Source organism: Caloenas nicobarica, chromosome 17 (assembly GCF_036013445.1).
Source record: "Caloenas nicobarica isolate bCalNic1 chromosome 17, bCalNic1.hap1, whole genome shotgun sequence".
In the NCBI taxonomy this organism is placed as follows: domain Eukaryota; kingdom Metazoa; phylum Chordata; class Aves; order Columbiformes; family Columbidae; genus Caloenas; species Caloenas nicobarica.
Genome location: NC_088261.1, coordinates 4,804,607 through 4,829,637, shown reverse-complemented (window position 1 = coordinate 4,829,637; position 25,031 = coordinate 4,804,607). Strand labels below are relative to the sequence as shown.

Below are 25,031 nucleotides of genomic sequence, written 5' to 3'. Positions count from 1 at the left end.
AGAGTGAGCTGTGCCCAGGGCACATGAGCCTGCCCTGACGCTGCAGAAGCAGCAAGTTCCTCTGCCAGCCCCTGCTCAAGAAATCAACTCTTTCAGGAGGTAATGAGGGGTCTCAGCCACCTTGTCCTCCTCCTGGCTCCCCCTAACGCCTCGCTGCTTGCCTTGACTGGCAGGAACACAAACACGTTTCCTTTTGGCTTAGATCCACAAACATTCAAGGGAAAAAGAAAAAAAAAAAAAAGTTTAATTTTTGTGCTTAAGCACAGCTTTATGGATAGTTCTTATCAGCTCACGGTTAATGGCATTTTTATTCTCCCGTGAAAGTTTAATGGCTGTATCTACCCAGCATTCATCAGAAATAAAATCTATCTAATCTCCAGATTAAATAGGAGGAAGCCAGCAGATGAGCCCAAAGGTGAATCTGCTGAAGGATAAAAGGCACTTGTGAGCTGTTTCAGGGAAAGGCTTGAGTACCTGATGGAATGTCAAGGCCTCCATGGCTGCTGAGTCCCACACAAACAGTCCTGAGGATTATTCTCTCTACAATAATACGCAGTAAGGTTATTGTTTGCCAGGAGCTCTCTAGCAATTAACCTGCGCACCCACCATTCAACGTAGGGATTTAGTTCTTCTCGACAGCTTAGGCATCTCAGCTGCAACAAGATCCCATCTCACACTCCAGCTGCCCAGACTGTGACTCTTCCTGTTTTTCCATCATGATCTTCACCTTAATGAACTTGCCCTGCTCCTGACAAAACATCCCATATCTGCCCCTTCCCATCAGTCTCAAGGAAATGAATCCTGTTCTCACCCTTCCTTATGCATTTGCTATGTCATGTCAGAAATGTTTCAAGTTGTTTGCTCAGACATGATTAATAAATTTGGTTTATACTCCTAAATCCCCACTTCTTTTCTGTCTGTGTCACACGCTTCTCTCCCTGCAGCCTCCTCACACTGGCTCTCGCATGCTGTGACGCTCTCTCATGCTCTGTTGGGGCAGCAGAACCGACATTCTCCAGCACCATCCTCACACTCAGCTTTGCATGGACTGATGTAGCTCACTGCATCCCACAGTCACAACACGTGGATCACATATTTGCTTCATCGTTGTAGTTCTTGGAGAAAAGCCTAGAAAAACTTCAATTTTTTTTAATAGAGCATAATGACTCCTATTGAATTTCTCCTCTGCAAGTGCACTGACACAAACAGGCATGCAGGGCCATGACATGAGTCTCCCTTCACTGCATAACGCTGAGCCGCTGCTGGCCCTGGCATCCATGGAGTCTGGTGGTAGAGAGGACTTAGTTCACAATCAGTTCAGCTACAAACATCTAACACACACTCACAGCATGTCCCGTTCCCCAGGGAGGCTAATTCTGGCCTCAGCCCGTGAATCAGACACCCAACTCCTGTGTCTGCTGGCAAAACTACACAGACCAAGTGGCGTAACACCAAGTTCTTAAATCCTCCCTACCTCACCTGCTGCTCCTCTGCTCAATTCTCCCACTTCTACCACACAAAGCCATCTATCAGCATTTCACATTTACTGCACATTGAAGCACACGTTACAGACTAAGTGCTCCCACAAGCTTTGCTGTGGTGTTCAGGAAAAACAAGCTTGTGCTGCTTCCAAATCCCAAACCTGCATTTTTCCTGACTCAGGACTCTCACATGCTCATCTTCCACAAGGCAGACAACTTTCGGCTGCTGCTTCTTTACTGCAGGGTCTTCAATAAAGGTAGAATGAGATGAGGACAAACGACATCAACAGCTGTATGAGAAAAGCTATATTTTTATGAACTATAAAAGAGAATGGAGGGTTTATTCATTCTGAAAGTAACATGCCTGCTAAGCAGTTTCACAGTTAAGGACATTATTGCATGCATCTGAACAGCAGCTACAACGCAGTGTACACAGAACTGCTGCTTTATGGCACTTTGAAGAAAATAGGATTGAGGCAATACAGTTAACGCTTTGAAAAGAACAATTATGAACACTGTGAACATGAGGTTTGCTTGGTAGCATCAACATATTCCAAGGAGGGCCACAAAAGTGAGGTCACTGACACAAAACTATGTCCCATACAACCAAAACAATTTATCTCCACAGACACTAGTCCTGTCCCCACACCAGCCCATCCAGACAGCGCTGTGTATTGATGAGGAAGGACGGCTTCTGGCTCTGCCAAAAGCACAGCAGTGATTCCACATGACACTTGGGGCCTCACATTTATAACATAATGGTCTTCAGTTAGGGAGGAGCAATTTTGTCAATTTTAGCCTTAACTTCATCAGTTTTGGCAATTGTCAATTCAGGCACCTACTTGGCGCCTTAGTATTTTCCCACAAGTTACCACTTCTCAAAAGGACCTTTGAAATCCTGGGCTGAGCCGCAGACCAACAGGCAGGACATGCCACTGGCACTCCTCTCTGCAAGCACTTCATGCATTAGATTCTCTCCCCGGGACACCTCTGACTTGCGAAGCCAAAGCCAGCTCAGTCAGTAACGACAGCGATAGCATTCCTGCACTAAACTGCTGCTCATCACAAGGATTTCTGAAGGAGCCTAGTCTAGCACGCAATGTCTGTGTGACTTTTATTGACAACACACTGATTTGGAGCGCAGATCCTCCTCAGCAGCACACTGTTGGACTGCCTCTGCTTCAGACTTGCTCTGCAGATCTTGGTCTGGGCCTCACTCACACCAACGAATCATCTGCTGCACCCTGTAGTACTGAGATGGGAACATTGCTTGGTAATTAAACCAGAATTCAGTCCTCTCTCACCACTAAAAACATGCCACAATCTTCCCTCCCCACCAAATCCCAAACCACTAACTGGCCTTGCAAACAGCCAACAACAGCTTTTACTCTTGATTGGGTTTTGGATCTCTTGGGTTTTCTCTGACAGATGAGCCAACACAACAGCGAGGAGGCATTTACATCTGCAAATCAAGATCCTACAGGTAGTCAGAGCCATGATTTCCAACTATTTGGCATTTAAAAATTAGTAAGGGCAAGCAGGGTGTCCTTCCCACACTAGTCTGTCCTTCAAGAGAAGAATAAAGAGCAGTCTGCAGATGGATGCTGCCAAGCTGGCCAGTTCCTTGTTGCTAAGTTGCTGCTCAGCCGTCTGCAGGAGTCAGGGAAGCATCCGAGAAGTGACTGTAGTCATGGTTTGAGTCCCAGATTTCTATCCACCTAAGAAGGAATGAACAGTTAGAGTCTATGAAGGCACACTGGGATCTTGCTGAATGAAATGAGTTTTAAAGTTTCGAAGGAACAGAACAAAATGACCCTGCCAGGAGCTGCTGCACTTCTATTGCAAATCCCAACACATTCTCTCTCCCAGGACTTACCAGGAGATTTTTGTTTTCTATCACGACACAACTTTTGCTCTAATTAGTAAAGAAATCGCAGGAAGAGAGACTGCTAAAAGAGCTCCATCTCTCCCATAAAGGAGGACTTTCAAATTCAGCTCCAGATTTTTGATTCCGCTCTGAGGGCGTAATGAGACTTTGAAGCATGTTGAATGTCGGCAGCTACATTACTTGGGCTGTAGGTTTATCACTGGGATTCAGACGCCAGAAGAAACGGACCTGCACCTCTGCTTACTGGGGCACTAAACACCTTCCCAGAAGCTTAATTGCAAATATGCCTCAAGAACTGTGAGCCTCTATCTTGAGTTAATAATATTTTTCATGTTACACTTCCCAGGCCCTATAGCAAAGTTTAGAAATTTGAAGTAAATTTACCCAATAACAGCTGCTGGAATGAGAAGAATTATAGCCCCGAAGAGAAACGGGAATCCCCTCATGAAGTGCAAGGTGGCAGGGTAGAGAGAGTTGAACACTCCTGCAGCCACAAGCGAACACAGCGCTTCCAAGCAGGCAACAGACGCAAAGAGTGCACCTGGAAGAGACATATCAGAGGTTAATGGAGAGATGGCCTTGCCTGCAAACACCTTAAACACGTCACCTCCTTCGGTGGGATTCTGAGAGTCTTTCTGTGAGTTTGCACCAGAAAACCGGTGTCTGTGTTACCATGTATGGTAAGCCAGAGCTGGGAGCAGGGATCAGGCACACTGGCAAGCTCAGCTCCTCTGCAGCCAGGACTACCTCACTGAGCTCCAGAACTCATTATTGCCGGAGCTGGCCAGGGATATTAAATATCAGCTGGATTGTAAATGCCTTTGATAGGGCTATACAGATCTGTTTACTGCCATGCACATCTTATTGCTTGTTAAACATTAAGTTCAGAAGACTGCACTTTAAATATTTTGCACCATAAATGTGGTATCAAGTGTGCACCACCTTCATCCAAGATAAGAAACACAAATGATGCAAAGTCACCTTTCAATCTTTCCCATCTCAATTCCCTCCTTCCCTCTGCCTGCCTACGCCTAAATCTGCGCAGTGTTTAACAGCAAGTGCAAGGTCTTCAAACAAACTACTGGAAGAAAGGTAAATACACTCCTCCTACAGGTTATCCATGATCTTTCACCATGGTCAATGATATAACCCTCTAACAACATTGGGTTTCTTCCAACTGTTACTGATCAACAGAAAAAAAGTCAGGAAAATCATGATTTTCTGGCAATTATACAATCCATTTTAACTCTTGCTCCTTGTACAAGTTTTGGAAAGAAATAGATGGAAGAAAGAACTATTCCTGAGCTTGAATGCAGTACTTTTCATCCTGCTTTTCTTCTCTTGTTGTCATCTTGAAAATGTAGTAAGTCTTCATGGGTGAAAACTGACAATTATTCTGAAAAAATAAAACGTGACCCTGGGCCTGAGGGTGAATGCAGGGGGCGCAGGAGTCCAGAGGAGCCAGGGAAGTCCTAACCTCCCAAAGCTGTTTGGTCTCAGTATTCCAAGAAGAGAGTTTCAGGACCTGGGTTAAGCACACTGGCCCACTCCTTACCCTGTTCGGTCTCACTGACCAGCTTGGAGAGCCTGGCTCTGATGACTGGAGTGGCTGCCATGGAAAGGAACAGAAGCCCATAACCTGTAAGCAAGATACAGCACATTAGAGAAAGCTCAGCTGAAAAATAAAGTCTCCAAAGTCAATCGTAGAAATCCGTAACTCTAGGCAGTTTCTCCCTGCTATATTTAGACTCGAATCAACCTCCTGCATCTCAGTGTACTTCAGTCTGCATCTGCAATGTAATACAGCTTCTGGGAAATCTAATATTCTAGGAACTATGTGGCTGCACTTTCAACTTCAGTGTTTGGCCAGCTTTGCTGTTACCAAGCCACACTTTTGTTGGCACATGGGCTGCACTGGAGGCAGAACTTCCTCCACGTGCTTGAACTCCCAGAAGCACACTGCCCTCCTGCACCTACTGGCATCACTAAGCTAAGAACCCGGATATAGAGATTTAAGGACTCAGCATCACCTGTAAACACCAGTGGTGTTGTAGTAGCAAGAGAAATCACAACCAGTCCAGAAATATTGGAGAATAATCCTATCTCTGCCACCCAGGTGTCTTCAAGGCAAAGCTGCAGCAGCCGCAGCCCTCCCAGGCTGCTCAGGTAAGTCAGGTAACTGGCGGCTGAGCCATACCCAATGAGGTCAGCAGCCCAGCAGAGAGGGGAACCGAGCTCGTATAGAACGAAGAGGTCCTTGGTTCCAAAATGTACTGTCACGAGAAGAAAGAAAGCCAGGGAGTAAAGAGCGAGCTGCCGTCTGGAGCTCTGGTGTTCTGGGGTCATGTACAGCCTGTAGACAGCTTTGTAATGACTGAGCGTGAACAGCTTGGCTGGTTTCTGCTGCTTCACCGATTCCTGAAGACAGAAAGCGGCATAGAGAGCGGCAGCGAGACTGGCAGCAAGCACGAGCCAAAAGGGATTGATGTACCCCTGAGCCTTGCGCCACTGGCCACCACCAATGCTGGCCAGCATGCCCGCGATGCCGAGGCACGCCTCGAGGACGGCGACGCGGAATGTACGCGCACGTTTGTCGCTGGTGTCGGCCACGTAGGCAAAGCAGCTGGCCAGGATCAGGTTGTAGTCTCCCATGAGGCCACTCAAAATACGTCCAAGGAGAAAGTAGGCAACATGCAGCTGCAGGTACATGACGAGAAGATAGATGGCCGCTTGCACAGCCATCCCCACTGCTGGAAGGATGAGCGCTGGACGGCGGCCCACGCTGTCGCTCCATGGTCCGAAGAGAGTCACTGAGAAGAGACCAACGAAGAAGCCTCCTAGGTTGATATAGAGGTTCCAGTGGGAGACCAGCACTTCCACCTCCTGCAAGAGAAACGGGCATCTAAGACTGTGCGCCAGCAGCCCCCAACACTGCCCCGGAGCACCCTGGACCCCTCCAGCCCCCCTTCTACTCTCCCACCTGCCGCAGAGGGTCATCATCAGCGCTGCTGTTCCTGCAGCCGGCGGGGCTGGTGGCATTGGGGCTGTAGCCGCGCTCGGTCCCCAGCCGGTCCCACAGGTACTGTGTGGCGAGCGGGCCCTGCAGGCCGAGGGACAGGGTGGCCAGGAAGAGGAGCGGCTCGACGTTGGCGAGCGGCGGGCAGCGGCGGGCAGGGGACAGCGGCGGCGCGGCCATGGCGGCGGGGGCGGGCGGCGGAGCGCTCCGCCCAGGACAGGCGGCCTCAGCCCCGCCCCGCCCGGGGAACCGGGGGCTGGCAGCGGTTGTGGCTCTTTTTCCTGCAAAAGGAGGAGGGGATCCGCTCTGCCTCTGCGTGGCAAACAAGGAGATCCGGCGGCAGGGCTCGGCTCTCGCATCCCTGCAAATAGAATCATAGAATCACAGAATCATTGAATCATTTTGGCTGAAGAGACTGTTAAAATCATCCAGTCCAACCATAACCTAAATCTAGCACTAAACCATGTCCCTAAGAACCTCATCTATACATCTTTTAAATGTGGCTTTCAACTCCGGGTGCGTTATTTATTGAATTTAAACTTAAAACCTCATCTTTTTCTTACCTCCAAAGAAAGGAAAAGTTACAATCAGCATTTTTAACACACTAGAATCTGAGAAGTAGTGTAGTTAGCAATGTGTAATCACTTGTATTAATTCACAGCACATCAGAAAATACTTCTTCAGCTAAAGGACAAAACAATTTATAAACTGTAACACACCAGAGGTTTTGGCTGTGCTCTGAGGTTTCCTGTTAGGTTTGGTCTGCTTTGCAGAGCAGATGAGTAAGCAAACACCAAGTTGTTCTTTGGATTCAGAGTATTAGATTAACCCATTTATATAAACTGGAGTAGTTCTAAATTAATGTAAATTGGCACTGCGCCTTTAACGCTACTGAGGGAGTGTCGATGGGCTACAGGTGAAGCTCTAACAAATCCCCCTGAAGACATAAACCATCTGTTTTGCACTAACACACATACTGAGTGTATTTATAACATCTTCAAAAGTAACAGGACTCACAGAGCGTGTGGATGTGCTGGATGTGCTGCTTCTAATGAACAGGTTCGTTAGCTGAGGTCTTTCTGCATTGGCACTTCCATTCCATGGGCAAGACTGCAGCTGGAGGTCAACCTACATGTTACAGAGATGGTAAAACAAGAGGTTTCCTTTCAGATTTTCATGGCAACTTTAGGACAGATGGCTAGAAAGTAGAAAAATTACTTTGTCACTGGCTGATGTTGTCACTGCACCTTTTCAGACTAATTCAACGTTAAACGGATGCAAAAGTTGGGGGGGATATAATTAATTTGAAAGCTCTCTTTCATTCTTTTTGTACTACAGGTGAAATGCAAAAGCTCAGGATTGCCAGTTATTTAACATGATGCTGTTTCTTGTGAGCAATATGCCTGAATCAAGCCCGCAAGAGAGCTATGAGTCTGCAGATCTGGCAACTGAAACCCCGCTGTTTTCAGTCATAAGCATGTTATTGAAAGGAAACAAACCCTGACAGAAAATGGACTAGAGAGCAAAAGAGCAGAAGCTGACATCAGATGACCTCGTGTCTGTGCTTCTCTTTCTCTCTCTGCTTGAGTAAGCTATAAACAGAGCTGAAACAATTCATACCAATAAAATGGAAACATTATCGTTATCTGAAGTGTGCACTTGCATGATCTACCAAATAAAGATATTGAAGTGACAATAACAAGACACTCTCTTTGGAACTAAAAACTTCAATTCCATACCTGCACATTTACAGAACCAAGTAATTCACTGCTTGTATTTTGGAAGTGTCTTGCAACTGTGACAAGAATTGCTGGTAATTTCCCAATAGCACTTTTTTTTTTCCTCAATACACCTTGCAAGATAGCAAAGCTGGGCATATAAACCTGCAAGATTAGAAAGGTGAAAAAAATAGGCCAATGTTTGCAAAGCAATGCACTAGAGCCAAGTCTTTCCCAATCCACTGAGATATAATAGTTCCGTCTTTGGCCCTCAGCGTTCCTTTTAACCCACTGGGCTGTCATGTGGGAGGAGCTGAGTTCTGACCAAATCTTCACATTTCCCTTTTTGCTCTTTGAATAGAAGAAAACAGAATTGTCATGAGGGTCATCCTTGGATTACACAGAGACATGTGACCCTGCTCACGACGGGTAAGGACTGCAAGTCCTTTTCTGCACAGCGACTTGATGTGACATCTGGTGGCAGGAGCTCTGCTCTAGTGGATTTTGCTGCCCGAAGAATTCCTCAGCAGATACAATTATGTTTATGTAATGTTTTATGTAGATGTTTCTAATCTCTATATCGGAGTATTACAGGTACAGATGTGTTGTTCAGTACTCTACATATTTTTAAAACTATTTTCAACCTATTATGGAGGGAGCAGTTTCTCTTTTTTACAGGAGGAATAACAGTACCTATTCAAAGGCAGCATTATTAAAGACAAAAATAGTAATATTTGTTTAAACAAAGTGTCGGCCATTTCAGGCTGCTTTTAATAAACCTACTTGGTCCACAAGGAGTTAATTCTCTTCTGGATTTACCGGTTATCAGGAAGATTGTCTGAAGAACGTTCCTGATCTGACACTCTTGCTGTCCCCTCCCTTCTTTGTTCTCTTCCTTCTTTCACCAATTACAGTTCCAAAACCACCACCCAACCTCCTGAGGTCAATGGTTAATATTCCCGAGTGTTTATATAGTCTCCAGCAGCAGATCTGAAGCCTCTCAGCGCTGGGCTAGGTCCAGCACCATGGCTGGCTTCTGGCAGATGATCCTGGCCTTCAAGAAATACCTGATCATAGTATCTGTACCCCTCTTGTTTCTTCCTCTGCCTCTGGCTGTTCCCACCAAGGTAAGAATTTTTTAAATTGAACTTGAGAGCCAAATCTCTCCTTGGAGTTGTTCCTTTTAAGTGACAGAGCTGAAGAGAACGTAGAGATTCTTTCTCACTTCACAGAATCGCCCTTTGCTTACTGTTTGAAGAGCTTTTCGTCCAAGCAGCCCGCTTTGGCTGGTGGAGTAACATAAAAGCAATAGGACATGGATGAACAGTTACATCTGTGACCACATATTCTAGAAGAATGCCCAGTGACATGCAATTTCTTAACTTTTGCTTCGCACCTAACTGATTTAGCAAAGGCCTTTCTATGCTGAAGCTCATATGTGTCAACCTAAATTATAACCTAAGGCTCAGTTTTAACCCCTCTTCTGATTTTCTAGAAGTATTCAGTTCACGTCTTTATTTAATTTTTTCCTTGTTGTTGCTGCCAGCTAGAAGAGGTATTTTTCTTGGTCAGACAAGTCATTCTGACACATAAGGATAAAGTAATGTGTATTTCACCCTGGCCTCAGCCTGCCTGCTTGTCTCCCAGTCCCTGCTGCCTCCCAGTTTCTGGTCTCCTTCACCGAGCTTCATTCTTCACTAGCTCTTCTCTGTCTTTTTGTGCAGCCTGTCCCAAAGCTCCTTCTTCCCCACAGCTCTTTTTCTTAGTGTTATCAGAGATTTTGGAGCTATGACCAGAGGACTGCAAGCAAGAATGATAGAGTGGCACCGGCCTGAGGTGAAATGTAGAGACTGATCAGGCATGTCCTCCCATTCCCTTGCTATGCAAATAAAATAGCTTAAACTATCACTTAAAAGCTTACTAAGAAGAAAAACAGAAAAAGTACCTTTTTGCTAGTTAACTTTCCACAAGCAGAAGAGTTACTAAAGTTAAAAGAGATCTGGATCAGAACAGTTCTAAGTAGCCAGAAAGAGGGATATATTTCTTTTGTCCTGAGGCCACGTGTTCAAACTTACTTGCTAGAGTCATTGTCACCATACAATAAATCCTTGGTGTTGCCTGGGGAATGATTTGGCAGTCTTGGTTCAGTTCCTCTTTGAAAATGACTCTCTCTGGTTTCTATGTAGTCATCTACAACACAAAAAATTAAAAGGTCCTGGACTTTTTCCCTTTGCAATCTCTAAGAATATTTAGTGTTAGAATTGTCCCTTGTGGTACTGCTGAGCAGGAAAAGCTGGTACCTCAGCATGCAGAGCTGTTAGCAGACAAGTTACAGGATAGAATTTCACATTTTTCTATTCTGCCGAGCTATTAACCTGTCCTATAATGACATAGTACTGGACACAAAACTATTACAAATGAGAGCAAACAATGCTAAAGATTTTGGGTAAAGACAGAGGAATGTCCTTACAGGACAACTGACTTTGTGAAATGCCTTATTCTCACTTTTACTGACAGCCTGTTCACAGCGGGCTGGAGGAGAATACCACTGTGCGTATGATATATGTTCCATATGTTGCTAAGGTCTCCCAAAAGTCACCCATTGGCATCTCTTAGCAACAAAAATCGGAGAAAAAGGAACATCAAAATGGGAAATTGCTTTCAGTGCTTGATGGGATGTACAATTAAGGTTCTTACTGCTCTCATTCAAAAATAAGGCTCAAAGAGGCATCCCTTCATCTCTTCACGAACGTCTTTCAGTTTTACTTCTTATACCCTGCTCCTTTGGTAATTTGTCACCCAGGTTCCTTTCCTCCAGACTACTCAGTTCCCCTGCTCAACCTTTCCCTTCACCAGCTCTGTAACTTCCACACCATGTTCACAAGTTCCAAGCGTGTTCTAAAGCATCACAAGTTTGATTCTGCCAGATACTATTCCAGCTCCTTGGTTTGCCTCTCTGTAATCTTCATTGTTTTCTCAATAAGCATCACTACATTTTCATTCATACTGTCCAGTATATTTTTGTGGACAACCTTGATCCAAGACCACACAACCACTTTTTTCTTCTCTTGGATTTGTCGGTACTCATTATTGTGCTAGTTCCAAAATACAGGAAACACTATAACCTGCAATATTACTTTTTCTTGCTTTCTTCATCAGCCCAGCCATGTAAAAATCTGTTGTGACATCTTGTTTTGAATCTTTTTAGTGTATGAGACTGAGTTAAATATTTTTACATAAGATTTGGAGTGGTTGTCCAAAGCAGAACCAAATCAATGCTCTCTCAGAAAAAAAAAGGAGTAACATGAAATAAAGGATCGTACTTTCTTCAAAGAAATAAGTCAAAGTCAGTGGAAGCTGAAACTGATCTGTGACCGGTTTGTCGGTGAGCCTTTCAAAATCTGTATTAAGCTAAAAATCCAATGAAAAATAGATAAAAGTATTTACAGCACAAGGAATCCAGGCTGTTGAAATTAGTTGGGGTTCATCTGGGCCACGTCGTGAAGCATGCAGAGAAAAAAGGTGGAGAAACCTTGACTGGATCAGTAACTATTTCTGCAACTCAAACACAGAAACATATAAAAAGAAAATACCATCATCAGCAAAATCAATAAGTCTGTGCAGGGGCTGCCAATTCCTTATCATGATGGGTTCAAAGTCACTGATTCATTTCTTTTCCTAAGTTTCTTGTTTTAATCCATTGGAGATCCCAACCTTTTCCTCACAGTTCTGACGAGGTTGTCGACTAGTTTGTCATTTGATTAGGATCTGCACAGGTAGGAGGATAGATGAGAAAGAAAATAACCTTTTCTCAAATCCCTTTATCAGATAATGAACACAATTATGGGCTGTTACCTTCTCAAAGCCTAAGTGAGCTGTACAGTCCGTTCTGATTGCATGTACTCTTCCTCTGTCAGGAGGCCAGATGTGGTTACACTATCATCATCATGGCCCTGTTTTGGTGCACGGAAGCCTTGCCGCTGGCTGTCACAGCTCTTTTTCCTGTCCTGCTGTTCCCACTAATGAATATCATGGATTCAGCAACAGTAAGAGATCTCTATACGTGTTTGCCTATGTATTTATTGGTCAGCTTCTGTTATTCTGGGAATATTTCCAGGGTGGTTTCTAGAGTGTAGTGCAAAGAAGAGAAAATTGTGCTATAGTTACAGAGGGAATATGCTGTCTTCTATGTGGAACAGAATTTGCATGAGCCCAGAATGAACTCTGGGTGGAGCTGCTAATCTGAAATCAAAGCAAACTCACTGTCTAGACCCAATCCATACTTACTGCGTGATAATGTCTTTGGGTCAAGATCCTCCCTCGGAAATGTTTCTCTCTAAACATTGGTTTCGTGTCACTATTTTCTCTCCCATGTTCCATGTTCCAGGTCTGCCGGGAGTACTTGAAGGACACCAATATGCTTTTTATTGGGGGACTGCTGATGGCCATTGCTATCGAGAACTGGCAGCTGCACAAGCGCATTGCTCTGCAGGTCTTGCTTATCACTGGTGTCAGACCAGCCCTGTGAGTAACAGTCATGAAAATGCTGTGGGATAAAGGACTTTATGGCATTAGTTCCTATCTCAGAGTTGCCTGCAGCCTCCTATGTGAATCTGCAAATCCTATCCTACAAATGCTTTTCTACAGTCCAAGTGAGTTAGTGCCTGAACAAACCTTGCAAATGGGCATCCTCTGTTGTGTTACAGACCTGGTGCCTTTTTTTTTTTTTAATTCCAAATGGCTTTAGGTAGAGAAATACCAAAGAGAGCGCCAATTCTGAGAAGAGAAGGGTGCTGCCAGGCTTGGCCAGAAGCACAGCTTTAGATAATCAGGAAAGACTGCAGCTGAAACACAGAAAACATACACTGTCTAGCTGTTACACTGATTGCAAAGGGAAGAGAAAACAAGGGGATGCTTGTTTTGAAAACAACAAGTGTTTACCAGACTAGAACTGTAAGCTATGCAGAGGCTACATGGCCCTATTTAATTTGTCTCAGATCATAAGAGGGAATACGGAAGGAAATTACAAAGCAATAGAACAAAAATGCATACAAGATAAAGCCCTTTTCATTTAATATATAATCTACATCTCATCTAAAGAATAATTTTGAGACAAGTAAGAGTAATACCGAAACAAGGATTAGAATTTTATATGAGTAAGAAGTGAATCTTAAATAGAGGTGGAATAAAATTTAAAAAAAAAAAAAAAGGAGATCATCTTCCTTATGGCTTAAACTGATTGCCATTTGGGATCAAATTCAGCTTGCAATTCCTCTTCAAAATATATTACAATACATTGACATGCGTTATTGAGATGGTATGTCTCAATACAGAATGCAGAATAAGCAGGACACTGACTAGATAAACTGTTTGCTCCAAGGTGCCAGCTTCCACTTTCCTAGTCATAAGAATGTAAAAGCACAATTGGTTGAAATTGCACAAAGGAAATACTGTGAACTCTTACTATGTCATTCACAAAGCAGACCAGGGTAAGAGGAAGCGCTACGTGTGAATTGCGAAGCGTTTTTCAAACCCAGCATTCGTAACAACAACAAAAAAGGGCATTGCAGCCCTGAGTTCTGAACAGACTATTTCAAACCTTTTCATTTCAGACTTCTCATGGGTTTCATGATTGTGACTGCCTTCCTGTCGATGTGGATCAGCAACACTGCCACCACTGCCATGATGGTCCCAATTGCACAAGCAGTGTTGGAACAGTTGCACAAGTCTGAAATGGAGTCTAGTACAGCTGGCCAAGCATCTGAAAACATCAATAAAGCCTTTGAACTGCAGGAAGAGGCAACTAAACCAGAGAGCTCCAAAGAAACAGAGAAAAAAGGTGAGTGGGTCATGCGTGTTTTACTCTTTGGGGTAACGGAGGATGACCTGATGCTTTCTTCACGGTCATTATAGTTGCAAGTAAATTTTAAAAGCAGAATGTACCTAACTGTATCAAACAGCATTTATGACACTCTTCCATGAACCACACAAAAGCACAATAAGACTTGGCTGAAGTTAGAAATAGATCGTTGTTTTATTGATTAGTTATCATCACCTCATGTTTTCAAAATGTATAAAGTCTACTTTAGCTGAAGCCTTTACATTTGGCTTGATATTTCCCTATATATTTTAGTTCAATTATAATCTACTGTGTAACTTACCAGATAATATGGAATTTCCAAGGGAAAATTTCTGGCCTATTTCATGCCAGAAGGTTAGGGATTAAAATGATCTTTCTAATCCAAAGATACAGAATCACGCAACAATATCTCTTTCCCAGCTGCCTTGCCCTCTCCCCATCTTTGAGACGACTCAAGTGTTTCTGAATATATATCTCAGTGCCAGCAGCCAGGTGCTGGTACAAAACAAGTTCCCCTCCGTCCAGCTCCTCTGACTCTGTTGTACCTCCCCAAATTCTCGCCTCTCTCCCTGTCGCGTGCAGTTCAGACCTTGCCCTAGTTCACTGAGAAGTGTCAGCAGTATGTTCAGACTTTATCACACATTTCAAATTCTGTTCCTCTGAAAAACAGAAGATCAAATAATTAACAACGCCAAACAACAAATGAAGAAACCTGGCTCCTTCAGCTCTGATCCCATTGTGTCATAGCCTTGAACTACTGAAATATGCAGGCACAAGATCTCTTCCTATCCAATCTTCTATAACTCTTTTGTTCTTGTCTTGAGACCTAGGAAATAGTCATGTCCTGATGGTCGAGGAAGATAGAAAGAGAAATGAAAATCTGTGTGAGGAGAAACACCAGCAATTCTCCAAGGGGATGTCTCTCTGTATTTGTTACTCAGCCAGTATCGGAGGGATTGCAACTCTGACTGGGACAACACCGAATCTGATACTGCAGGGACAAGTTGCTGAGTAAGTTGGGTTGAATTTGGGATTACAGACCCACTAAACTGCATCATTCTGCTCACTTCCAGCCAGCACAGAGAAGGAAAATATCAATTTGGTAACTTTGTTGGGACGTTAGCTTATCCTCCTTAGTAGGCCTCCCAGGACTCCACTTCTCTGAATCGTTAATTAAATACAGAGGAGAGTGCAGAATTTTGGATACTAACAGCCATCTGCATTTCACAGGCTCTTTCCTAACAATGGCAATATCATCAACTTTGCCTCTTGGTTCTCCTTTGCCTTCCCCACTGCGATCGTGTTACTGGTTTTGACATGGATTTGGCTGCAGATACTGTACTTGGGCTTTAAGTAAGTAATTTACAGACTGTGATACAGCTGACAGGCCTGTTATCAAGTATTTATTACATGTTATAACACAAGTGATACTTTTACTGATGAGCCTAAGCTTGAAAGTCAGAAAGTGAGAAAGTCCTCACAGATAACAGAACAGAGACTAGCAGAACAGCATACCAAGTATCTGCTCAAATACTGCAACATTTTCCTCCAAGAAACCTGATCAAATCCCAGCTAAATATACTCTGTAGCTGAAAATAGGAAGTTATAACTGCACATAACCATTCTGCAGCATTGCTTTCATGTCCTGAAAGATTGTTGTGCTTCAAACCAGGAAACTGATTTCTACATAGAGCTGGCAAATATATTTGTGACGGGAGCTTCTACAGACCCAGAGTATTAGTATTGTGCCAGTTCCCGATGCCTATCACCCCACACAACCGGTTTGCGCTACCTACCCGTTTCATACTTAGCCTATCACTTCCTGACCTTTCTTTTAACTAGAAAGAGCTCTGCAGTACCTTTTAGGGGTAGGAAGCTTCTCTCTGATCATCTTGGCAACGCTCAGTACAATGCAGTTACTATCCAACACCTATGGCTGCTCATGCTGATAGTAATTTATATATAATTTCTATGCACATATATCAATACATTTATCTAAAAGACAATACAACCAAGTATAAAATTTGGATTCTTAACTCTGAGGATATCTGGCAAATTTCTCTGATATTTCTTGCCCATTTTTTTTCTAGTTTTCGGAAGAATTTTGGTTGTGCTGCAAGTGCCTCTGCAAAGGCCAAGGAGCAACAGGCCTGTGAGATCATAAAGGAAGAGAGCAAGAAATTGGGCTCAATGAAATTTCCAGAAATAGCAGTTTTGATCCTCTTCATACTACTGGTACTGCTCTGGTTTACACGAGACCCCGGGTTCATACCAGGTTGGGCAACAGTTCTTTTCAACAAAAATGATACAAGGTATCACCACTTTTCCTCCTCACTTTGAACAAAAATGAAGTAGACTATATTTCATAAAAATGAAAACAACAGCTCGACTAAATCTCTGACTGATCTGTTGCAGCTATGTCACTGACGCTACAGTTGCCATCTTCATTTCAGTTCTGTTGTTCATCATCCCTTCCAACATTTCTAACAATGGCAGAGACAGACAAACAGGTAAGTTTACCGAAGGCATCAAAAATCTACTGTCAGAATAGGTTTTCGAATGTATAAGATTTACATTTTAGATTTACAAAGGAAATTTCAAACATTAAAGAAGATTTCAAACTGCTCTTCCTGCATAGCTATGCCTGTATGCTTTAGGCTAGGCAAACATATATCCCACAAAAGTTCTCTGTTTCTTGTAATTTAACTAAGTAGGAAACTCATATCCCAGCAGTGTTATAGACACTAGTATATAGAGATATAAAAGCTTCTGAAGCTGGAATCTACAGGAGACTTAATAGAAACACATGCAGTTCTGCAGAAATGTTGCTATACTTTTAATTCACTCTTACCTTTATTCTACTATGCCTCTTGGACCAGCCAGCGATCATTCATTAGTATTTTTGCAAGTCAAGTTTTAAAATCTTTGTTGAGGCTCCCATCATTTGCTTTAGGAGATAACTCCACAGTCTACTTGATGTTGCTGACAGAAGTGTTTCCTGATGTTCAGACAAACTCACCTCCCACCAAGAAGTCCTCCTTTTTTCAGGGAATGTAACATGACTTATAAAATCTTTTTGGATTTTAGGCAGCAAGTCAAAGATCCAAGCACCTCCAGCTCTCTTGGACTGGAAATCAGTTCACCAGAAAATGCCATGGAACATTGTGGTTTTGCTGGGAGGTGGCTTTGCCTTAGCCAAAGGCAGCGAGGTAACATTCCTCTGCTCACCTGGTATTTCCCGGGCATTTTTCATCTCACTTTTCAGGCATGCTCTCCCAGAACACAAGAGGGCACGCCAGTAGCACCAAACGCACATTTCCTCAGCTAGTGGCAGCAGGACAGACTTCACCACCCTCAGGAAGAGTCCTGGGATTAGAACAAATCTATTTCTTCCCCAGCCTACTATCCTGACAGACCTCTTTCCTCTGTTACAGGAATCTGGTCTGTCTTCATGGTTAGGCACCAAACTGACTCCTCTGCAGCAAATCCCTCATCCAGCTATTGCTCTCCTGTTGTGCCTCCTTGTTGCCACATTCACCGAGTGCACCAGCAATGTGGCCACCACTACCCTCTTTCTCCCTATTGTGGCTTCAATGGTAAGTTCCAGCATTTCAAAATACTCTGATAAGAACAGCTTTCAACTCTGCTCTGAGCATACACCTGCTCAATCATAAAAACTAACTGGCTGACATAGCAAAGCACTGGTTCGCATATATGATCAGGAATACAAGACTTAAAAATATGTATGTGCATGTATATATATTCACATACACTGTGCTTAGTTCAACCTTTCTAAAATCATTGCTGGTGAAAAATAAAGGGACTAAATTCATTGGCATATGAGACTTTGCCTTCTGGCCTAGACAACCTCACGAGGTCACTGCCAGCTGTACTTGTTTTTTCTGATTTGTTCTGCATGGAGATAGCAGCAGCATTTCCTTCCCTGCAACATTCCATTACTGTATTTCACTCGACCACTGGCCTTCCAGAAGGCTCTGAAGGCGATAGCATTAGTCAAGCTCTGTGACCTAATTCAGACTTTTGCATTTCCACATGAGATTCCTGTTGCTGGGGTAGACATAGTTCTGCTGTGTGAAAAGCTGTTTCCAGATAGAAACTGGAGTAAGTTCCACCAAAATCTTTCTGCAGAGGCCACAGACTCCAGCAAACCCCTAAACTGATCCGCTCACCTTCAGAGATTGGGCTACCCTGTTTCCTCTGATAACTTAACTTTGTTCTTAACCAGTTCGAAGCCACTCTACATTTTTTCATTTTTTGTCCCTGGTTTTAATGTTGAGTACAACAGTTATTATTAATTTATACTGCAGCAGCGATCAGAATCCACAATCAGGAACACAAAGCACTGACCACAAAATCAATTCCTGCATTTGCTGCAAAAAGACATTAGCTACAATTTTCTAAAGCAGAACCAAAATATGAATGGCTGCAGTGTTTGCGAAAGAACAAGGTCTCTGACACAGACAAATACAATCAGTCTTCTGCCAAAAATTTCTATGCATTTTTGTAGATCAAAACCATCATCTTTGTTCTCTTTTCTTGCACAGGCTGAAGCGATCTGCCTCAATCCACTCTATGTCATGCTGCCCTGTACAGTTTCTTCATCATTGGCATTCATGCTCCCAGTGGCCACTCCTCCTAACGCCATCGTCTTCTCACAGGGACAACTCAAAGTTGTAGATATGGTGAGCAAAAGCACATTCTTTTCAGAATTTTTAGATCTTTCCTTTTTCTGATATTGGTTCTTCTTGAAAGAGTGTTAGAAAACTCACTGTACTCAGCTGAAGTCAAGTGGAAAGAAAAACGTATGAGTGAATTAATAAAGGGTCACACTGACTCTATGATATACACAGAGCCTTATGAAGATGCTGCTGAGCTTTTGAAAAAACACCTAAGGCCTCTTGAAGATGTTCCAACAAGAGCTTGCTGTCAATGAGAAATGACAACGTCTAATTGTTTGAAAAGCCCAAAAGTAAATCATAGGGATACCAAAGAGTCCTGTCATCCTGACAGACCTCCTGCAGGGACCAGGGGAAGGCCTAACACATCTCACTAGGCTGCCCTGATGCCTTTTCTCAGTGTGTTAAGGAAAGACAGACAAGGATGCCACATCTCTTGATAACTTTTCTAATTTATGATTAATGCAAGAAGAAATTCAAAGTAACTTTAGAGACAGATGCCAGGTCAGAAGAGAAAGTCCTACGTAAGTGGATTAAAAGGATTTCAGGGCTTCTAGTTTAAGAGTTTTATCCAACGGAAACTCATTTTCCCCTAATACAAATTATATTTGTGAAGAAAACCAGCTTAAGTGTAATTTGATGGAGTTCTGATGGAGTTGTGAAAAAAGGCCAAAGAGAAAATCTAACCATACAAACAGCCCTAATCAGCAGGGAAGGAAAAAAAGTAGTTAGTTCAACTAATAATGCTTTTCTTTTATAATTCTAGGCCAAAGCTGGGTTTATACTCAACATCCTAGGAGTTCTGACGATAACTCTAGCCATCAACACCTGGGCTTCATCTTTGTTCCAACTGCAAACTTTCCCATCTTGGGCAAATAAGACAGGGGAATGCCCATAAAACAGACAGGCAAAGGAACCACCAGCTGTTTCTGTCAGAACTGCAATGAGAGCAAGACCATCATCTGCACAAGTTTTGCCAATGCAGCAGTTAAGAGACAGGCACGTTCTGTGGAAAAGGAGAAGCCACCTCCGAGCAAAGTCATTCAGTTGACAGCAGCAATAAAATTGCCTAACAGTGCTGTTTAGCTGGCAATTTTGTTACCCCAGCAGTAAGACAAGGTAACCTTTGGCTTTTCAGCTGTTCGGGTATCTTTAGATTTTCTGTCTCTACAGGGGTACGTTTTCCCCAAGCACTAACTACATCGCTTTTCAAGCTCTACCTGTGAAGTTTGAAATCTGCAGTGAGACAGAAAAAAGACAACAGAGGTGTGTATATAAAATGAAGAACAGAGACTCTGTACCTGATTTCATGCATGTATCTATGTATTGTCACAACTAAAACGAATATTTACCTGTATATGAGTATACAGGCCTCTGTGTATACATTCAAAATGTACATGATTGTTATATACTCCGTGGGCATTCACAGCAAGGCACATGTTGGATGATTACAGACAAATCACATCCTGTCAGCCTGTTTTACTACTTCAAAACATATTTATTTGCAGTCCACTTATGAATGTAAAAGACCATTTTTTCCTAGAACATCTGCCCCATTGTTATTTATGTAAGATTACAGCCTGTAAGGTCATGATAAGAACAGCAATATTCTCTTGAGAAGGGGAGAATCCATGCGTTCTAAAATATATATGATTGAATTAAAGATTTTTTTTTTTTTTTTATAAACCTCCCGTGTTATGGAGATTTTTCCTGTTACACATGACTGCTTCTACTTCTGTCTTGCATGTATCAACTGCTTGTCTGTGCTTCCTTAAAATATCTTGAAATAATCAGAGAAGATATCATAATTGATTTTCTCTTACCGTTTAAGTAATAATTACTTTATTACTAAGAGTCCAATTTTCTTGGACTCTCAAAACCAAGATCTTCCTTTTCAAGAGTCCCTAATACTATTAAATATTTAATTCCTATTCTGCTGGAACTGACTTTCGGTAGCACATAGGCTCCTAATGACCAAACTGACAAAGATACTGGAGTGCAGTTCTGAAATCCCACTTGAACCATACTGGTTCAATGAGTGAAGGTGAGTGAATTTTGCTCTAAAATAGCATACACGCTCTTCAAAATCTTTCTTCTTTCTCTATGCTAATTATTAGGAGACAAGGACAAATTGCAGAGTATATTTCATTTATTGTTAGAATTGACTGACCTGCAGTAGTTTCTTTCCAGTTCCAACTGTCAAGACAATTTGGTATCTGCTGGTCACTGATTCCCTCTCACTGGCCTGAGAAGCACAGTTGCTCTGGAAAAAAAAAAATCACTGTGTCAGGAAGAATAGTCTGGTAGGAATCCTCCAGTGGCTTTGAAAGATAGTGTTTTGATTTGATATGTGATAGGGATCCAACAGAATATCCACAGCACAAGAAGGAAGGACATTTATTCTCTTTTGCTAATGAGCTCCTGGGTAATTGATTTCAATCACATAATGACTCACTCAGGTCACTGCTAAACCACTCACCTTCTTTCCCTTTGCCTTTACCTCTGTCAAATAACATCCATAACCATCTAAATATTTTCATTACCCTCTTCACCCTGGGTCTGAGTACCTAACGAAATAACAAACTCAAGCAGATGATTTGCTGCAAACCTCTCCCTTCTTTGCTCTTTGTCTACAGCATCAGGGCAGTGTGCACAGCTTTTGTTTGCTTTTTGCTTTCTTTGAAATACTTGCACATAGTTTACATGTCCTTCTAAATTACTGCTTAGCTAAGCAGGAAATGTTGAATTCTTATAACATTTCCCATCAGCCTCTCCTTTCCAGCCCTTTAAAACTGTGTTATGATTCTTTGAAGTCTTTTCTATTAGTCTACATTATTCAGAGGCTGTGGTGTGCATAAGTACATACAGGAGCACAGGTGCAATCTTTATGGCAATCTCAAGAAGAAAGCAGAGAGACATCAAGTAGCACAGAATGTTATAGGGCCAATGCAATAATGCTGGGTGTTCCATGTTAATTACCATGTATGAGTATATAAAGGTTGGAGACTTACCAGAAAATGGCTGCAGCGAAAGTTACTCAAGGGGTAGAAAAACGCCCAGCTTCCAGAAGAAGACAGGTGAAAAGCTGCAATCTGTAGACAGAGAATAAAAGTTAACAATAAGACCAGGATATAAAGAGGATGGAAAATTTCATTAATAGTTTCCACCTCGAAGTGATGGTAGCAGCAAGTACGCACTGGGCAGTTTATTGCCTCGGGTGTGTCTGAGAGCAGGACTAGTTGAGGTACAGCTAAATATAGTGTACTTGTGCAAAACCCAGTAACACTATTGAAAACGTTCATAATTTTCTAAGCAAAGCAGGTAGAAAGTGTTTCTAAGCCCCATTATTACACAGATCATCTTTGAAGGGTGGTTCCCCATTATGTTTCCAGATATTGCCCTCAAGGAGTGGCTCGATTTCCCATTGTACGATCAAATTTCACAATCTTCTGTGAAACTGCCAGCTCAGCACCTGCTGTAGTTAGGTGTGATTTCCAATGCAGCTCTTCATTTCAGAGTTGACACTGAGTTCGTTTTACATAAGGGTTGTAAGTGATAAATTTGTTAACGAGAAGGGGATGTCTGCCTTCTTGCCTCCCTTCTCTAAAAAGCAAGGGCCATACAAAACCACAAAATGCAGGTTTCCCACAGTATATGCCAGTGAGTAAGTGGGTGACTCGCAGTCACCTCCTCTATTTTCCCTGGAGTTATGGTGCTGCCTTGCCCAGACACACAAACACACACGTTCTACAGGCACACACATGTACATCGAGAGAACACGAAGGACTTACCCTGGTAAACATATAAATTTCTAAAACACACGACCCCAGCAGAAAACCGAGTGAATTTTAAGTGGGCTAATACAACAATGAAAATAGTTTGCCTTTGAGAAAGGCATTTCAGAGACATCTTGACAGAAATTTGTACAGTGGCATGTACGTGATGCAACAGTCACTTCATCAAGCCCTGAAATCATAAACAGACTTAACAGAACACATGACACATGTCTTTTTAATCTTTCATTTGGTTTGAAAAAAGCAAAAATGTGCTCCCGGTCACTTAAAAGCTCTTAAAATTAATTTCAAGGAAGCCTTATTGTATAGCACTGAAACCCTGAAATATATTCAGATCTTACAATGTAATTCCTAAGCTTTCACTAAAAAACAAACACCACCACCACCACCACACAAACACCAACAAACTTGCTTTCAAGGAAGTGTTATATGATGGACATAAAATAATTCTCAAAAAGATGACAAATATTTTCAGAAAACAAAATACCAGTCAACAGAAAACAAAGGTTCTGTGTTTTATCCAACAGTCATCAGCATGTATGTAAATAAGGACCTTTCTCCAGAAGCTGTAAAAGCAGTTCCACTCTCAGCCCTGGAGGTAATTCCTCTCTCAGTTAGCTATGTTGGCAGTAGTGTGCATCTTAGTCCAAAACTCAAACTCTCACCATTTGGCATATTTGTTCTAGGAACACAACTCTTTGCTCTCAATAAGCATGTTGGTTTTAGTGCTTGCAAAGGTAGAAACACTTTAGAATTTCTGCGATGATGAATAACCAAATAAAGAGCAGAAAATAGAAATACAAGGGCTTAGGAAATACATAACTTTAAATCATCAAAGAATTTCACAACCCTCAGTTCTTTTCCAACACGGAACCAATAAAACTATTTACAACTTGATTCACTGAACTTTATGATTTGAGTTAGTAATGACGAAGGTACCCAAGTCTGGAAATGAAGTGGTTTGAATATACTAATCACCTGGTGTCCAAAATAACAACTGTTTAATAGAACTTAATCACTACTGTCAATGGCATGCATTTTCTCCTATTAAAGAAACACTTAATATTATTTATCCTTTAATCATACCAACAGACCGAAAACGTGCCATCTAGTGGCTGCAGACACTTCACCAGGCCATGCCCGAGGTTCTTACATGCACGTCGAGCACCCAGTCTGGCGTTGATCTTCCTCGGAAAATATCCTTAAATAGCTACGGAGGAAGTAATGGAACAAGAGAAACAATTTTCAAAGACAGCGCATGACCATCGCTGCAAAATTAGAAGTATATTAAAAAACCCAGTTAAATAAAAATTTATTCAAATTGTCAAAAAGGAAAAAAACAAACAGAAAGCTGACTTGAAAATAGAGAGGGACAGAATAGTTAATTCAAGGGATCAACCCGTATATATTGTTCCGCATGATTTGGATCAAACCAGCCGCAACTGCTTCAAAGCTCAGATCTTGTAGGTCTCCGTAAGGTATCTATCTTGATAAAGCACTAGTCATGACTACTTTTAGATGCTACTGTACTTGAAATATTAAGTATGATCAATTAAAACATCAAAACTTTACTCTGCCTCAAGTTTATACTATTCAGCTGATTTCAGATGAGCATTCAGGTTTTCTTGCCAACCCAGCGGCATTACAGAAATTTCCTCTCTTCCCTTGACCCCTGCCTAGTCTATGAGAGGCAGAGCAATTTCAAGTTTTCCCAGTACCCACCACTGGGACCTTGGGCTTTCCATTCTTTGGAAGGGAATGGAAAGCCCTAGGACACCAAATTTCATTAATTCTGCTGATTACAGAGCTCCTAACTTCTTTCTATAAAGCAAAAGGAAAAGTGGTCAGCGACATCCATGAAACCAATGCCCATATTAAAATGGAATTGCACAATGTCAGAAGTGGAAGTTGTCTGCAAATGCAGAAGCGGTGTAGAGCCTTGGTACGGTTTGCTGTTAAGACACCAGTTTTCCTGGTTACCTATCAAGGGGACTTCAGTCAGTGGGTAGTGGTTACTCTGGGGCAGTTGTAGTGACCACAAACGAAAAGTCACATTTCTCTTTTTGCTGTAGGATTATCCTGATGAGACTTGCCAGAAAATTCAAAAGGATCCTCTTTATTTTTGTCTGTCACCTGAAGGGAGTTAGAATTTTCCTCCTTATTCTTACCTCTGGCAATATCATTCCTGCTACATGAAACATGCAATCATAAATCATTTGCCTGCATTGCAGATAACATGGTTGTACAATACAAGCTTCCTCGCACCTGTGCTTTTTCTTTTCTTCTTAGACCTAAGCAAGCGGTGTTGTGGTATCAGGAGCTACAACTGAAGAAATAGTAATCTCAGAAGATACTACCTAGCCAACTTGAAATAATTTTTGTAATTCCTTTAGTGTTACCTCTTTATCCAGGCTACATAGAAAACAGTAACATCAACAGAATTTGTTCAGATGACTTTCAGAGATTGGACTGCTCAATGTAACTTGCAAGTGTAGGGATGAAGACAGAAAGAACAGTTTTTCCTCTAATTAGCAGCAAAAGCCAATGACCACAGTTAGCGCTACAGTCCTCCTGGAC

General features: G+C 42.3%; 2 protein-coding genes across 2 annotated transcripts; one reads left to right on the top strand and one right to left on the bottom strand.

Annotated features, from left to right (window-relative positions):
* Window positions 1-1,820: 1,820 nt before the first annotated feature.
* SLC46A1 (solute carrier family 46 member 1) lies at window positions 1,821-24,637 on the bottom strand. Its single transcript, XM_065647442.1, has 9 exons — window positions 24,623-24,637; window positions 23,608-23,664; window positions 21,672-21,752; window positions 21,527-21,555; window positions 6,350-6,746; window positions 5,400-6,252; window positions 4,925-5,008; window positions 3,754-3,910; window positions 1,821-3,199 (listed from the first exon to the last, which is right to left on the bottom strand). Exons 1-9 carry the CDS (start codon window positions 24,635-24,637, stop codon window positions 3,124-3,126), a joined length of 1,749 nt encoding a protein of 582 aa, XP_065503514.1. The 3' UTR covers window positions 1,821-3,123.
* SLC13A2 (solute carrier family 13 member 2) lies at window positions 9,129-19,558 on the top strand. The gene is made up of 12 exons (XM_065646843.1): window positions 9,129-9,230; window positions 12,021-12,149; window positions 12,491-12,627; window positions 13,716-13,942; window positions 14,794-14,974; window positions 15,194-15,316; window positions 16,054-16,275; window positions 16,379-16,477; window positions 17,055-17,172; window positions 17,398-17,559; window positions 18,529-18,666; window positions 19,427-19,558. Exons 1-12 carry the CDS (start codon window positions 9,129-9,131, stop codon window positions 19,556-19,558), a joined length of 1,770 nt encoding a protein of 589 aa, XP_065502915.1.
* Window positions 24,638-25,031: the final 394 nt, after the last annotated feature.

Bases quoted from the DNA above. Each gene is read 5' to 3' on its own strand.
- SLC13A2 (XM_065646843.1), top strand. From the start codon at position 9,129: ATGGCTGGCTTCTGGCAGATGATCCTGGCCTTCAAGAAATACCTGATC. The intron at 12,628-13,715 runs GTGAGTAACAGT...TTTTCATTTCAG, and splicing joins ACTGGTGTCAGACCAGCCCT to ACTTCTCATGGGTTTCATGA. The intron at 16,478-17,054 runs GTTTACCGAAGG...GATTTTAGGCAG, and splicing joins AGAGACAGACAAACAGGTAA to CAAGTCAAAGATCCAAGCAC.
- SLC46A1 (XM_065647442.1), bottom strand. The intron at 21,753-23,607 runs GTAAGAACCTCG...CTCTGTCTACAG, and splicing joins ACTGGGTGCTCGACGTGCAT to ATTGCAGCTTTTCACCTGTC. The intron at 6,253-6,349 runs GTGGGAGAGTAG...TTTCTCTTGCAG, and splicing joins ATGATGACCCTCTGCGGCAG to GAGGTGGAAGTGCTGGTCTC.